A 17,464-nucleotide genomic window follows, 5' to 3' on the forward strand; every position below is an offset into this window, starting at 1 on the left:
ACACGTGCTTGTGTTTACTGCTGTTTGCTAAGCCCTGCTAACACCGAGCTAACGCTAACACCGAGCTAACGCTATGCTAACACGGAGCTAACGCTAACACGGAGCTAACGCTAATACAGCCACACACAGGCACAAAGACACAGACATACACACACAGGAATAAAGGTTCCAAAACGCGAAGGTGTGTGTGTGTGTGTGTGTGTGTCATGATGTATTACATTATCTTATAAAAAGACTCATGGTGTGTGTATCTGTGTTAGCATTAGCTCCCCGTTAGCCACAAGCTGAACTTCATCAGTAAACATTTCATGTTTCCATGGTTTCCTCCGACTTTCCGAACTCAAACCAATCACGATTCGTGACATGCATGACGTCATATGCGTTCTTATCTCGTACTGCCGTAAGGCAGTTTCTCGCGATACTTCTATCCATTGACGAGATTTGTAACACCGAGACGGACGACTGATCTTGCAAGTGCGGTTTTCAGCCAGTGGGGGGGGTGAGCGCATTGGCCTAGACCCCATTCACTTCATAACAGGTCACTCAACCATCACAGTGACTCTGAGCCACAATAATTACAGCCGAAATCCTGCATAGTTCTGCTTTAAGTTTCGCTTTCAACACGCGCTGCTGTTATGCATACGCGCTTCTCTGTGGTGTGTATGAGAGGATGCGGCCATCGTCCGACGGGGGGGGGGGGCCTATGAAGATACATAGGCTACATTATAGATTTCTTCCCCTTCTGCATTTCACTTTCTGTATTTTCCTTTTGGCAACTGTTACCAATGGAGCCCAGACTGACAAACAGCATGAGGCTTGTGTTCATCTTGAGCATCCTCCTCTCCACAGGTAAGATAATCACTCTGAATATTTATTTTTCTCTCTGCAGGTTTTCCAGAGCATCTGGTGTTTGTTGACTTGTTTGTGAAGTGACCACTAGATCTTATCTTTGAGTCATTAGACCAGTGTTTTTCAACCTTTTTTGAGCCACGGCACATTTTGTTCATTAAAAAAATCCCGCGGCACACCACTAACCAAAAATCTTAGAAAATGACACAGTGCAGCCTAATACAGTAAATATAATACAAATGTTGTCTCTTACAGTGTAGTTAGTTTATTCTGAATCAGTAATGGTCATTGCTAAGGCCAGGTCATTGTGCAGGCTTCTCCCACTACACTCATTGACATAAAAAAAGTCCTATTTTATTAGCCAACTCTGCCAGACAGTCACTATTGCAGACACAGATGCTCAACAAAGCCAAATTATTTTAGGAGCTAAATGATATTTGTTTGGACACAAACTGTTAACTGATAACAAGAACTTGGATTCTGATTTGCCTCCGATTCTTCTTCTTTTTTTTTTCTTCTTTTTTTTAGCTTTCAATCAACTCATGGGAGCTTGTCAACATGTGCACACTTCCACTCGTGCCTTCAGCCATATTTCACAGCAAACATGAGAGGACGTAAACTTATGCTATGCACTCCCTGTGATAGAAAGTCAGAACAAACTCTGAGTGCAACCTGCAACGCGTGCTTCACTCTGCCTGGTCACACATCTCGCGCTTCAGATCGGTTCAGTTCTATTTTTCACGCGAGCCGAGAGCGCCGTCTGTCAAGCTGGGTAGACCAGATCATACCAGACCGGAAGTCGGGCACAGAAAAGGCGAGAGAATCCGGTCAATTTTCAAAATTAAATGATTAATTAAGTTGTTGCTTGTCCATCTATACATATTTGACCGTTGCGTCTGCACACGAGACACACACACATGTTTAAAATGACGTGTGTGTGGAAAACCGAGTGAATACGAATAAGGACGGTGCCCCTAAAATAAAAAGGAGGCGCTCTCCAGCCGGCTCCCCCATCACTCACCTGCAGCTGCACAGATGAGGAGCGCTCCGCTGTTCTGGCGTGGATGAGCTGCAGCACAGTGGGAGCAGCGCGCGTGTGTTTTATAAAAATAAAAAACAAACAAAATGAGACTGGCCGGTCGGCACGAGCCTATAGTCACAGACACTTGATGGAGTGCTGAATCTCACTCGTTAACGGTTATAATCGCCTATGAGCGTCGGTTATCGCTCTGAAAAAAAAAAATTCAAAATGTGCATCACTAGTTTGGATCAATTAAGTTAAATTTGGTAATTTTCCACGACACACCTGGCGAACGCTCACGGCACACTAGTGTGCCACGGCACAGTGGTTGAAAATCACTGCATTAGACAAGGGCCTCCCTAAACAAAGGAAGATGTTTTGCAGACACACAAGAATATTTATTTTTGCCACTGATGCAGTTTCGCTTGTACTACAAGCTGTCTGGGTGTCTGTCAGGGTTGAAAGTAGGCCAGTGTGTCTACTACCAAAATATTCAATGGTGGTACGCGGTTAAGGTCACAAAAAACAAACCAAAAAACACATTGGCCAACTTTTTCTCATCCGAAGCAGATGTAGTCTCCTTATTAATTGCTTTTAAGCCTTTCAAAAATTACTTCTGAACTGTCAAGGAGGTAAACAATACAAGCTATGAAGGTTGCGCTTGTAGTAATGACAAAAAACTTAAAACGTCCCATTGAAGCAAGGCAGACAAGATGTTTAGCTCATGAAATAATTCAGAACATGTGGTTGTAAATAGCCCTTTGCAAACCCGTGCAATAACTCTCTCAACATGTCAGAGATTTGTGTGTGCACAGTGGGACTTGAGTGTCTAGCGCATCGTTGTGTTTGGGTGCAGCAGGAAGTATGCGGACAGCCAGGAGATGAGCTGTGTGCTGATGAAGTTGTGTTTAACTTGTGCATTTGTGGTAATTTGTTAACCCTCTGCACAATGCTATGGGAGGACATACACTGTGTGCTTTTCTGTTCTGCAATGTTTTTGTCACTTCGACTTTTGAGGGCAAACCTCTGAAAAATCACACACACCACTTCCTTAATGTTTTGCTTATTTGTACATTCTTCAACTGACTGGTTTGTGATGACGCAAAACATTTTGTGACCAGAAACATGATCGAAACCTACACGACAGGAGCATCAGATGAGTCTGATCATCAAATTACCACTAGTGTTCTAGCAGGCCTCCAACTAACTTCCTCTCACTAGCTATTTAAAGGAATTAAAAACAATTTTGTGGGACCATATTCATTTCAACTGACTGTGTGATTGGCTGGTTGAGATTGTTGCAAAATCTGATTAGTAACCGAAAACACCTGTGGCCGGTTTCACAAAGATATTTTACAGCGGCCTGGACTCTGGAGAGAACATTTCATTGAACAGTTTGAATTTCCCTGTAATTGATGAATGCCTCCAAAAAGTCAGATGAAAGTTGGATGTGCTTCATTTGTCAGAAAAAAACATTGTTATTATTTACCCAGAATTCATTGCACTATACAGCCCTGCGTAAGATGGAATGGATGAGTATTGACGTCTATCTCTTGATCACTACGATTAAATAGACTATTTAACTATTAGTCAAAGTGTGTGTTTGTGAAAGTCAGCTGATTACAATAATGGGACAGACAGTAGGAAAACATTTGGAATGAGGTGTAAAGATACGAGTTGAGTACCTTTATTGTCATTCATACCAAAGTATAAACGATATATATATATATATATATATATATAACGAACGATACTCCTCCTAAATTAAGAAAAAAAAAGTGTATCCTCACAATAATATCACATTTTTCTACAACCACCAATCTTTCTTTTTTTTCATGTTCTCATTGTGAAATTTTTACAGGTTTACAATAGACTTTGAATTTATCTTTTGAACATCCTTCCTCAAGGCCAAAATCTTATTGACAATTATTTGGGCTCATCAGAATAATGGAAGACATAGTTTCAAAATAAACAACCAGATATTTATTTATCTCAGGAGCTTGTCTCTGGCTTTGTTTCAGTATTGTGTTCACTACTCATATATTTTAACAACAGTCAAGCCCTTTGTCCTTCACTCAATGTGTGTCTGCTTTTGTCTCCCTCAGGTTCAAGTGAGAGTGATCAGGACTTGACATTTTGTGGCATCTGGCGCCATGGCAACAACCCCCAGAGCGTGAACGTCCAGCTGACCCCGGGCTGTGATGGGATCTCGATATTTGCCGATATGCTCTTTCTGTCCATCAGTGGAGAGATCACTAGCCAGTGTCGACGGTGTCACATGATTCCCCTTCACACGCTCGGACTAGATTCAGAGAAGGAGACAAACTTCTGCCTGTACTGGGAACCACTGCTGGACCAGTTAACGCTGCAGGTAAAGAGTGGAGGAGGAAGGAGGCTAGATGAGGGCTTAAAGCTAAAAGCTCATGTAGGCCTACAATTTTGTTTTTCACCCAGTATCTGGCTTAGTGTGGGTTACGCTAAAATGCATGTATGAAATATGTTATATACAATAAATATACTGTAAATGTACTAGGGCCGTTGCTAGGAATTCTGGGGCCCCTGAAAGAATACTAAAGTGGGCCCCTTTTCCACTTTTTTTCTTAGACTACGTATGTATTATCATTTTTTATTTAGCCTACTTTGTGTTGATGCTAATGCAGCATTACTATGAGTATTAGTCAGGGTCTTATGCAGAATAATTCAGTCATACAAAGATTAGACTACTGGGGTTTTTTGTGGGCCCTACTGGGCGCTGGGCCCCTAGAATTATCATCAACTTTCTCCCCTATACAATGGCCCTGAAATGTGTATATATATGTTTAGGGTTAGGGATGTATGTAATACACTGTTAAAGAGTGTCTCAAGTGTTGCACACTTTTGATTTGTCTTTGTTTTGCTGGGCAGCTTGCAGGAAAGAATCACTCCCTGTGCTCGTCTGCCACCCCGCTGAAGTCCTACTGCACTCACCTGTCTGACAGCTTAGCTCAACCCGAGGCTACCTACGGCATCACCAACGGGACGCTTCGAACTGATTTTATCACCAACAAAACACGCAGTGGCTACGAGTTCAAAGGGGAATCTGTCAACTGCAGTAAGGAGGATTGGATGTCATCTTTGTAATCTATGAGCAAGATGAGAGTTTTGTGCATAGTACATAATTGTTTTGTATCATTTTCTGCTCTAATAATTCAGTTTTGATTGTCCCTGAAGTCCTTATTTGTTCAGTCAAATGTGTGAAATGTGTTAAGCATGTCGAATTCAAACCTGCTTTGTTATTTTATTTCATTTTTTATTTTTAGCCGAAGATCTATGTGCAGGAGCAAGCCAAAGCCAACACAACCAAGACAACATGTAATTTCCTCTTTGTTTTTTCTCAGATACATCGTTAGATTTACAGTAGAAGTACCATGACAGGGTGTTTTCCTCAACATCCTTCCTCATAGGACTCTTGATTGCCGATGCCTCTTCTGTCTAGTTTTATGTTCAGTAATCAAGAGCGTAAACATTTGCCATAAACAGGAAGCTAAACTTTTTTAAGTATGTTAGGGCGTTGGTTGCTTTCTTTAAATAACCATCTGAAACCAGAGTTTTTTTAATCAATGTCGTGATGATGGGTGTGTGAATGTGTGTGTGTGTGTGTGTGCAGGATCGATGATGCTGAAGATTCCTGCAGCTTCAACAGCGTTGAGGTGGAGATGAAGGACGGTTTCAAAGGCCTCAACCTCTCATCACATATAAAACAGACTCACAAAGAGGTGACTCATCATTTCTTTTGGAATGGAGCTACAAATCAAAATCTTCTAAAAAATTAATTGTATAGGAAATTCTCAACAAATATCAAAACTTCTTCAAGCCTGTGAGTTGTGCTCAGCTTAATGAAGGAACAATATTTTAAAAACTAATCAGAAATTCATTGTTTCATTTCTTTAAAAAATGGCTTATTGGTTTCATTTAACATTTCTCAGCAGATATTTCTCAATTAGCAGTGAATGGTGGATTTGATGGGAATCATTTCAGCTATGGATTTGTGAACTAGAGAGTGTTTTTTTTTTTAGCACAAAGGAATGATACTTTTACCTGATAGTTCTTGATACGATCAGTTGGTTCAGCAACAGCAACAAGACGAAAAGCAGCGAAACGATTCAAACAGGGTTCAATGATTATGGTTTAAGAAAAAGTTCATAAATAATAATAGATCAAACATATTGTCATATTCCTTTGAAATCTAGAGATTATGCTGTCCTCAGGTCCTGTGGCAGGCTGCTCCACAGGCGAGGGGCGTAACTGCAGACTGCTGCCTCTCCATGTTGTTCTAGGAACAGTTAAAAAGGGCAGTGGGAGACTAAATGAAAAACATATGTGACTTGTATTCAGGTGCTTGAGTGATTGGGAAACTAATAAAAAGGATCTTAAACCCTTTTATAAAGCTGACAGGTAATAGGAATAGGATGCTAGTCTTATATCGTCATAAATCTGCACAGGCCACATCTGCAGTATTGATTGTGTCAGCAATGCTGTTTTTTATCTTTTTTGCTGCATACTAAAAAATAAAGCACAGTTCATGTCAGACGCAAAGAGACAATAACAATATTTCAGTAGTAACTTGATGAACCCACTGTGGCGAGTCCAACGAGACTATATCCAGACTGCTAATCAGGGACTCACTTTATAGCAGGATCTTAAACTGGCCAGTGAGTATGTACTCAAGTTGAGGGTGGTGGTGATTTAGCTCAGAAAATAGGTGAGAGCTGAGCCACATGAAAGTGGCTGATAGCAGCATTTTACTGACAAGTAGAGGATGGATGTTGAGACCTGACATTTTTTCCCTTCAAACTAGCTTAAAATAGAGACATTTCTCTATGTACCCATCAATCTGCACACAGTCTACTCATTACAGAGTGTACACCATGGGTTTGTGATGCACAGTCTCAAGCAGAGTAGCACGGTGGTATGAATCCTGTCAACAATCTGACTTGAGATCTGAAAACCATGGAGATATTTTGTTTTATATCCATTCTGTATTTAACTGAATGCTTATGGATTGATTTCTATGGTTTATAGGCAGCAGTTCCTCTGTTCGAAATGAATTCAAATCCAATCAAATCAAATTAACTTTATTTGTCCCGCAAGGGAAATTTGTCTTGGGCAAGTGGCATCATAACAGCTGCTTTGTACATGCAATACATACATTACATACACAATACATACACTATAACAGTATTGGAGACAAACATATCCAAGAAAAGAGAAAGAAAGAAAGAAAGTGCAGAGTGTGCAACAAATAGTTTAAAATACTTATCATACAAGTTCAAGTAAAAACATACTAATAAAATAAAAATAAAAAAATCGACCCAATGTCTAATATCCTCTCTCCATCTGTGCTGTATTTTGTTTATCAGTCCAGTAATGGTACATCTGAAGTGCCCATTGCCACTGTCCATCTCCCCCCTGCTCTACAAGCAGCAGCAACTGGGACGAGCAAAGTGCGCTGCACATTCTTCCGAAACGTCTCTGTGTTTCAGGTGAGGCTCTGTTTGCCTTTAGTCAACACTGGCAGCTGAAGACAAAAGTCAGCACAACCTTACACACACACTCATCTGTCTGGCTGCCATTTTTATTGATCCAAGTTTAAACCTTAAGTTAGTTAAAGGGATAGTTCACCCTAGAATGATATTTCGCTCATTATCTACTCACCCTCATGTTGACTAAGGGCTGGAAGAAGTTTCAGAGTCCACCGTCCCTTCTCTGAGTTACAGGGGGTCTTGGAGTAGCAGTGCATGTCCATATAACGGTTGCAAAGGGACACCAGAGCTCTTCGTAAAAAAACACACACCAAAAAACATCCAAATACCTCCATGATGCTCGTATGTAATGTCCGTCTTGTGCTGAAGCCCCAAATTGCGTAATTGTCCCGAAAAAAATTAAATAAGTCTATATTTTAAGCTTGTTTGTAGCGGAAGCTTCTCGAAGCACCTCTTCCTGGTCCGTCCAAATCTCGCGTGATTCGCAGTAACCGCACTGACGCCGGCGCAAATCACGCGGGATTTGGACAGACCAGGAAGAGGAGCTTCGAGAAGCTTCCGCTACAAACAAGCTTAAAATATAGACTTATTTAATTTTTTTCGGGACAATTACGCAATTTGGGGCTTCAGCACAAGACGGACATTACATACGAGCATCATGGAGGTATTTGGATGTTTTTTGGTGTGTGTTTTTTTACGAAGAGCTCTGGTGTCCCTTTGCAACTGTTATATGGACATGCACTGCTACTCCAAGACCCCCTGTAACTCAGAGAAGGGACGGTGGACTCTGAAACTTCTTCCAGCCCTTAGTCAACATGAGGGTGAGTAGATAATGAGCGAAATATCATTCTAGGGTGAACTATCCCTTTAAGGTTAGTTAACATTAGTTTAGGCTTTGAAACAGTGCTTTGTTTCTACTGTGTGTGTGAATATGTAAGCGGTATTAAATGAAGTGTGTGTGTTTGTGTGTTCCAGGACGTTCAAAAGCAGGTCATGATTCTCAACAATGTAGTGGAAATTACTGTGGAGAACAAGACCATCGTTGATCTGCCTGAGCCAATCAGGATTGCCTTTTACCACGATCCCATATCTGTAAGTTTGTGTCTGTGTTAGTTTGATCCATGTTATATCAATTATGTTGTCTAAATCTCTACACACCTCATTGGTCAGTATTTTCTACAAATTCAAAATTAAACAAGTATTTGATGCTACATAGTGCACTGAAAAATATTGTTGAAGTTAGTAATCAAAGAGGTTTGTGGGTCTTTATTTCACTCAGTTATGAACAGTACAGCTGAATGTGTCTGTGCCTTTGAATATGTGACAACCAAGGCAAGATGCAGAAGGATTTTTTTTATTAAGATAAAGTATGTCACAACACAATTATCGTGCATTGTTAGCATCATAAGTGTTGTGTTGCTTCAGAGAGAAACCCAAGCCTAAATATAATTTTCTCCTGTCATAAAGGAACATAAATCAGATTGTCATCATTTTTAAAAATCCAGTTGAAAATGAAAATGAAAATACCAAAACTATCACTCCAACTGAAATCATGACTTATATTGCAATCACTATGTACCAAAATAATTGCACGGCATATTTTTTTTCATTATTTATAATGTTGTGCAAAAGCACTTGTGGGCAATAATTCATTACTGTTACTCAGGAAGAGGAGATTGTGGCCTTATTTCCTGCAACTTTGCTGTCAGGCAGCAAACAAACGCAAATTCTGACACCACATGTTGCTGAACCTGGACTGTTCACTTAAAGCTGAGAACAAAACCAACACAACTGTTGCAATGGTTTTGCTCCATGACGTCTCTTTCGAGCAGTCGGTCACGTCATAACAGAAAACACAGAAACCACTTGCTTTCTTTTCTTACCTCTTCTCTTCATGCTCTGGGTAGTCTGAGGCAGACACACACACAGACCCAGACATGAACCCTCAGTTTAATGTTATATCTGATTAGTATTTACTATTACACAGTCTTCTGTGTAGAAAATAACTGCATGCATTTAGTGACAGCTCTTTCAATCGATGTGAGAATATTGTGGTGATTTAATGCAAATAAAAAAAAGAAATGTGCAGCATTATAATGAGAAATGATGACAACTCACATCTCTCTCCCTTTTCTTCAGAATAATCGCCCACGGAAGTGTGTGTCATGGGACACCAAGAAAAGTAAGAATCAATCTTATGCACAGTATATTTATACAATACATATCTGGGTTAAGCATACTGAAATCAGTGTTGTCCATCTGCAGATCCATCGCAGGTCACCTGGCTGGAGGATGGATGTGTGACAAAGCAGATGGGAGATGAGCACACTGAGTGCAACTGTAACCATCTGACTTACTTCTCTATACTGGTGGTGAGACATGTTTGCAGACACACTTGTCTTTTTTGGGGGTTTTTTTATGCAAGAAACTTACAAACAAAACGGAAAAAGAGTAATGTGACAGTGACACACACACTCAATTTGTTTGTGAAGCAACACATAAAGCGCTTCCCAATTTGAAGACCTTGCTGCTCTTTCTCATTGCCGTATCTGTCCCACACTGCAGCAAATGGAGCCTCGACCGGTGCGCCACCTCCTGGCCTTGACGGTTATTTCACATCTGGGCTGCGCTGTGTCTGCGATCAGCTGTGTCGCTCTCATCATTTATCTCTGCAGGAAGCGGTAATACTCCATGTTGACGTATAAAGTGTGATCCAAAGTGTAAAACAACAAAGATCATTTGTAACAGTGAAGTAAATTCTCATTTTCCTTCCACTCCCACCTTGCAGCAAACCAGCTAAGAAGCCACCCACATCCATCCACCTGGGCTTAGCTGCATCTCTTGCTCTCCTCAGTCTGCTTTTCTTCTTCACTGGGACCCTGGCCAACGTGGGAGGGGAGAAGTTGTGCACTTGGGTGGGGGCAATGCTCCACTACGCTCTGCTCAGCTCCTTCAGTTGGATGGGCATAGAGGTTTTCCACGCCCTCTGGTCGGTGACCAAGGTGTTCAAACCCCCCCCCCCCAATAAACTATGGATCTTCATTGGTTTTGGTGAGTGTGTGACATTATAGTATTTTCTAATAAATCTATTCAATGACGCACTGAGGTGAACGTGACATTAAAGTATGGCCTTCCATCCTCCAGGTCTCCCTTTTATTCCTCCTATCATCTTAGTTGGAGTAGGAGACATTTATGGAAAGATAAAGGTGGTGTCAAGCGATGACATCTCTGACCCTTATCAGATGTGAGCATGAATATTTGGATTAAGATACTTGACACATGCAGCAATGCCTGGATAGTTAATTACAAAACACCAGTCATGTTTTAACTGCAGTAACCCATTTTTGCAGGGAGTAGTGGTGAAATGAATTTTAGAAGAAAAAAAAAAGACTTCTGAACCTCTGGCATTTTATTTATCTTTTCTGGGATTAATTGACAGTGTATTTGATGTTTGTAGGTGCTGGATGGAACCCACCCCAAAGGGCTTGCTGGCTCACTATTTCACCAACATGACGATCCTGGTCATCCTTGTGGTCTCCGGCACTGTGATGCTTGTCGTGGCCTACAAAGAGTTCAAAGACGAGATTGAATGGAAGGATCGTCGTGTGGCTTTTCTCAGCATGTGGGGCCTCAGCTGCTTCTTTGGAACAACATGGGCTTTGACCTTTCTGGGCCTTGGACCCCTGTTTGAACCTGTTACCTTCCTCTCCTGTATCCTCAACTCTTTTCAAGGTCAGTACTTGTGGTGTGCATCTTCAGAACAAACAGACACAAGCAAGCTTCACTCAGACCAGCTTTATGTGATAATGTCATTACACTCCAAATGCAGTAGTGGAGGAGCCATTATAGAAAAGAATTATATGGCACCAGACTTTAACTTTGACATTGTTGTCACTGAGGCAAATTTGATCAAACAAACAAACTGAGATGAACAACAAGAAACCACATATTTGCGTAATAGATTGCCACCTTCATAGAAGTTTTAACTATTTATAGTCGCTCCCTGGACAGAGGTATTGTTGCTGCTGGCTGACAGACTGGTGACTGTGTGTTTGGAGCCAGTTGTCCATTGTATCAGTGTGGGATTGAGACAATAGCCGTGGTTAATCACGGCCTTCTGTTACTGTGGCCTATCAGAAGAAAAGCTGTTTCCTCTCACATGCAGCACATTTGTTTTTGATCCAGATCCAATAGCTAAACTTATTAACCCAAACACTGCTGAGTTGAAAAGGGGAATTTCAAATGCTAACTAGCTAACATGTCGCTTTAAAGATGACACACAAACATGTAAATTAAGCATATGCAAACATTGATTATTACAGTAAGAGGTGAAAATAACTGTTAGCAAAAATTATTAATAATCATGTGTGTGGAAAAAAAACTACTCCAAAAAAGGCAATGAGCCAAGTTTATATTTTACAATAACAGCACCTGACAATAATATATTACCATAATCCCATTTAATCATGTAAATTAATCTATTAAATCTTCTATACTTAACCAAACTTAAATTGAACATTGGACACCAAACTGATTCTAACCTGACTCACCAAGAGGTGAAACTTGGGATCAGTGGCAGGAAAACCTGAGCTGAAGTCAGATATTTTTAAATGATAAAATGAACAAATTATTTTGAGAGCTCGTGAAATGTAAGTGTATTTAGATTTCACCTATATACAGTTGCTCTATGTCTTTGCATGTTTTGACATTTGATTTTGGAAACTGGAAGATGGATGAATGAATCTTGTGTATGCTCTGTTCCCCCAGGCTTTCTTCTGATGCTGCGGTTGTTCATGCTCGAGTATATACGGAAACCGACTGGTGGCAACAACAGCACTGGATATACCGGGCAACAGATGTTACAGTCTCAGGGTATGAGCTTAAGGGAATCATGAAAGTGTGGTACATAAAAAAGGTGGGAAAAGATACAGCAGTCAAGCCTTTTATGTACGTAAAAATAAGGTCTCCATGATGTAATAGAGAACGCTCAACAAGACATTGCAGCAACCTCCTGAGCACAAATGAAGAGTGAATTTCAATGTGACCCCAACAAGCAGTGAATAATTTCTCCATTGATCCCTACACCTATCATTTAGGTGCCCTTTTAGCATTAGACATCACAGACATGCTCAGATGTGGATGAAATGATAGGTCAGCACTCCTATGACTGAACATGAGCACCAGTAGCATTAGCACAAGCTCATTAATTAATTGGTGTCTCTAAATATCTCTAAAATGTTCATATCTGCTATGTGATCACATGTGGCTTCTTCAGGTTTCTTCTACCGGCACCTCGACTGTCGCTCTGCACAGGCATTTTCTATTTTATGTCCATATCTGCATTTTGTAAACAATCATTTTTTTGTCAATTCTAGCCATAATTGGCTCTCACCTTGCTGGAAGTAGGGAGAAAAAGATATTTAATTACTTGATTCTTCTTCTCTGGTGCAGTGGAGGAGAAATCACTCAGGAAAACAATGATACAGGCCCGGAGTCTGTATTTGTAAAAATTACCTAGACTGGCTCTAGTTTAAAAGAAAAGAAAAAAGGAAAGAATTTATTTGAGATTTTACCTTCTAATCTAGAGATAAATTTAAGCTTCATTTCCAGAAGGACGTTGAGAAGTTAAACGAGTACGGTCACTGTGCTTTGGTGTCCAATATATTGTGAAAATTGTATATTATTATTGTTATTATTTTTATTATGGACGCTCTTGTTGAACCGTAGATAAGCTTTTTATTTCTGATTCTTTGTACACTTTTATTTTATTGTGACATCTTATACGGTAGCACTTTAGACTTTCAGTTTTCAGTGTATAGAACCTCAGTGAGTTGTCTTGTCTGTGGTTCTTGTAATTGACAACATTTCATAAACAGTATGCATGCATTGTAAATTAGCTATATGTTTAATAATGTTGTAGACTGACTCAAGCTAGAGTATAGTCTAGTCTGTATTTAGACTTTCAGTTTAAGTCTTAAAATGGACCAAATCCATTAAAATTGAGTAATAGTTCAAACTGTTTTGGCTGGCATGGTGTCTTTTTTCAATTTAAATTAGGTTTTAAATTCCTACATAACCATTTTTTTCCTTTTAATGACATTCCTTTTATCCTACAGTAAGCACAGCACAAAAAGACTTTTAGATACTGTGACGTTTGCACTGTTTGTTTTGTAAAGAGAAATTTTATGACGTTCAAATTATTTTGTACATTTGAGTTATTCTGTATATATAGCTTTAATAAAAGTGTTTTGGTTACAAAGAGCTAACGGCTACATGTTTGTCTTTCTGTGTGTGTGTGTGTGTGTGTGTGTGTGTGTGTGTGTGTGTGTTTGTCTGTCTGAAGCGCAGACAAGGATATCTGCAGGCTATGTGGGCGAGACAGACAAAGAGGCTGAATGAATAGAGATGAAAGATAAATATGCTGTAAGATCGTTAGTAGTAGGCTATATCACAGACCACGTGTTTAACGTTTGATATTAAATACCCTGTGCTGTTGGGCACAGATCCTCATCAAATAACCAATATTTTGTTGAATATTTAGTATTTTACAGAAAAGGTCCATTAGGTGTTTGATATATTGCCTACCAGGATACAAAAGGGAAAAGTGTGTTCCTATCATGGCTGCGTTTTAAAGCAAAGCTGAATAAAAAGGAATTTTAGCATATTTTTACTTCAATCCAGTAGCTACCATCCTGTGTAAAAGGACATGTGAAAAAACTGGATTAAATCAACCCACTGAAAACCCTCCGATTACTGTTCACTAGAGTTGGCATTGCTGCCAGTGACTTGTGCCAAACCTTGGAAAAAATATAATATCTGGGGAAGCCAAGTAAGGATGAAATGATTTCAAATCCAGTTGTTAATCCCTTACAATTTTGCTTTGAATGAATCTCTCTCTCTCTCTCTCTCTCAAATTGAATCATAGGCAACTGGACTTGTAGGAAGATGTTTCACCTCTTATCCAAAGGGCTTCATCAGTCATACGAATCGGTCTCACTAGTCCGCACTAGTCTGACTAGTGCGCATCGGTCTCACTAGTCAGACTAGTGCGGACTAGTGAGACCCAGGCGTACAAACTGATGAAGCCCCTTGGATAAGAGGCGAAACATCTTCCTAGACAAATACAAGTCCAGTTGCCTACGATTCAATTAGAGAGAGATAGAACAATGACTTGGATGAATGAGAATATTCATAGACTTTGAATTAATACAAATTACTTCATATCCCAAAAGGGAAATGAATTTGTCTGTCAGCTCATCTACCATTTGCAGAAGATTTTGCCCCTGTACTATTTTAAATATGTTTGATCTCTCTAAAAACAGAGACATTTTAGTTCCCTTTTTGTGTTTCTTTTCAGTCAGTTTTACAGGAAGTGTTGGCTGTAAACTTTAGTCTTGTTTGTGTATTATAATGTTCCACCAGGCCTCAAAATAGTAACTATGTGAGCTTTGGCCTACATTATGGCTGTTATGCTGTAAATTATTTTTGCATGTTCAAGCGTGTTGTCCAGAACATAATGAACTAATTTTCTACTAGCTCTCATGTGATCACCTCCAGAGCACTTAGCCAAGGGGTGTCACATTTTAGTGTTTTTAATATAAGCCTGGAATTGGTCCTTCATCTAGTCCGATGGTCGTGACTCAATTCTACACCTGAAAACAGGTTGATGCATAATGTGCCTAGGACAAGCGGTCATAAATATATGCCAGGAAATATGTTACCTCAACCAAGCTTCATTCTCATCACACTGATGTGAACAGTTGTGACAAAACTGGCCGAATTTGTGGCAGGTGGTGAAGAGCTGATGTAAGGCACTGTAAAACGGTTTCATGGGGCATCCCCAATGGAACTGTGACTTTTTGTTTTGTTTTTATTTCTTCTTTTATGACAGAGCTATAAAATCATTCAAACCACAGTGGATGTATAGCCTCTAGACCCAAAAGACTCAGAGACCATTGTTGCTAAATTTTACAAGAAAGGGACTCCTACCAGTGGCCTAACCGCAGTGAGCGTGAAACTGAGTAGGAAGACTTTAGAATTTACATTTAGGCTAAGATGTCAGAGTGGGCGAGTTGAAGACGCACTTTAAGCAAACACTCTATTATTGCTGACAATAAGTTGATTACTGGGTAGTGTTTCCTCTCACTTTGCAGCTCATTTGCACAGTTGCGCCGAAAACTGTCTTTTTCTGACAGAACCCGTCATTAACACTGTGATATTTGTGTTGGATGGATTAAAAACATTCCCATTTGGGTGTCACCCTTTAGCTGTTGCTGGTGAGAAAGATAAAGATAATGACACAGAAAGATGTTAAATCAACCACTAAGCACAAAGTTCAGTGTTTTATTTCCTCTCAGGCTCAGACATTCGTGCAACTTGACCGTGTCACATGGTAGAGCACAGAATGTTGTTCAAGTTCAGACTGCCACAGATCCCTGTGACCATATTTGGAGCTTTTTGACAAAAGATATAGCATTACACGCTCAGGGGCTAACGTAGGAGTACTAGCCATTGTTTGCTGCCAATAATATTTTCTGCTCCGCTGCACCTTGTCCTGTTAACACCAGGCCTAATAGCTCATCTATTAAGTAAGAACCCCAGCCACCGACAGAGGCTGCTATGGTTTATATGGAGATGGATGATAAGATAACAAACTTGTGTAGACTTGAGTTTGTCTGCAGACTTTCAAACTGTCTCATGCTGCTTATGTTTTCTTCCTCTCTTGTTGTTTCTTGTCTCTCACCTTTTCGTCCCACTCGTTTTTTCACTCTCACTCTCTCCGTCCTTTGCTCTCCTTTATTTACTGCCACTTTTGTCTGTGACCATATTCAATTGTGTGTATGTGTGTGTGTGTGTGTGTGTATGTGTCTGATCCAAAGCACACCTGTCATCAACAAGACAGTGGCCCCTTTATTTCACAAGCTTGCATAGTTCAACCAACAAATTCTACACACACACACACACACACACACACACACACACACATACTCAACCACTCACAGACAGTTGAACACAGGAGAGGAACCAGGTGTTTAATCCACCCCCAACCCACCTCTTCTCCTGTCTCTGTATTTATTTTTTTTATATCTTGAGAAGGAAAAAAAGAAGACATGGAACTAAATTACAACATTTGAGGTCAAGTGTTTCAAGGTGTTTAAAGTTGAAAATGTGCTTTAAATGGTCAGGTAGGCTCAAACAATGACATCAGATAACGCTGTGTTCAAACATTAACCTGCTTCAATACTTGCTGCTTCAGGTACGTCACTGATACTTTTTGTACAGTAGAAATACAAATGCACACAAATGTCAGGACTTCCCCTACACTTCAAGAGGAGTAATACCAAAAACCAGATTCCTTGTTGGCTCAAATCTTGCAACACAAAACAAAATTGTTCAGGGGTCTAAGGTTTTAGCAACCATATTAAAGACAAGGAAATTAATAAAATTACAAGTTATTTTCTTTACATAACAGGAAATGCTATTCACAATGTTTAAGGTGACAATCGTATAAGCTCTGTGTTGTGGCTGTATAGGCTCTTGTTTTCAGAGTTATCTGTATGTATTTGTTTTGTTTTACCCCCTCCTGTTTTTCTTTGCTAGAGACCTCAAAGCTGTCTCACGATGAAGCTGTGGTCTGTGGTTACTGTTGATACTTGCCCGAATGCCAGCTGCCTGTGGCACTGAAGGAGGTGTTGTGGAGGTAGATAATAGCTCTCCCGTCTCTGGTTCACATAGGCTTACTGGAGGCACCGTTTGGGATTTTGGAGGTAACAAAGTGACACATTCTATCAGCAGACATAGGCTAAACAAAGGCGATAAGGCTCCTGAGGGCACTCAGCTCTTTTGATAACTTATGTAATACCCTGCACTGAGCCCTACTGGTTATGGCATGAGGTTGATAGAATGAGTAATATAAATTCCAATTATAGCCTATAATTTCAGGGGTGGATAGGACACCAAAGCCTAATAGAACCCAATGTCTAAGTGGTTATTATGGTCCAAAACCAATAGCATTGAATGTTTATTATTCATCAGATAAACACTGAAGGTTATGTAGGCTAATACTGAGGTT

At 40.0% G+C, this 17,464-nt stretch overlaps 1 protein-coding gene across 1 annotated transcript; it reads left to right on the forward strand.

Annotated features, from left to right (window-relative positions):
* The first annotated feature begins 779 nt into the window (after positions 1–779).
* Positions 780–12,287, forward strand: LOC146990007 (adhesion G protein-coupled receptor G1-like). The gene is made up of 13 exons (XM_085772962.1): positions 780–849; positions 3,976–4,241; positions 4,775–4,986; positions 5,517–5,625; positions 7,270–7,392; positions 8,368–8,484; positions 9,532–9,574; positions 9,658–9,764; positions 9,958–10,073; positions 10,181–10,443; positions 10,567–10,636; positions 10,850–11,124; positions 12,160–12,287. The coding sequence occupies exons 1-13, from the start codon at positions 786–788 to the stop codon at positions 12,285–12,287; spliced, it is 1,893 nt and encodes a 630-aa protein (XP_085629088.1). The 5' UTR covers positions 780–785.
* The last annotated feature ends 5,177 nt before the right edge of the window (positions 12,288–17,464 follow it).

This window comes from Trachurus japonicus, chromosome 3 (assembly GCF_045865225.1).
Source record: "Trachurus japonicus isolate A0001 chromosome 3, Traja_1.0".
Lineage (NCBI taxonomy): Eukaryota > Metazoa > Chordata > Actinopteri > Carangiformes > Carangidae > Trachurus > Trachurus japonicus.

Bases quoted from the DNA above. Each gene is read 5' to 3' on its own strand.
- LOC146990007 (XM_085772962.1), top strand. From the start codon at position 786: ATGGAGCCCAGACTGACAAACAGCATGAGGCTTGTGTTCATCTTGAGC. The intron at 10,444-10,566 runs GTGAGTGTGTGA...CTATCATCTTAG, and splicing joins ATGGATCTTCATTGGTTTTG to TTGGAGTAGGAGACATTTAT. The intron at 11,125-12,159 runs GTCAGTACTTGT...CTGTTCCCCCAG, and splicing joins TATCCTCAACTCTTTTCAAG to GCTTTCTTCTGATGCTGCGG.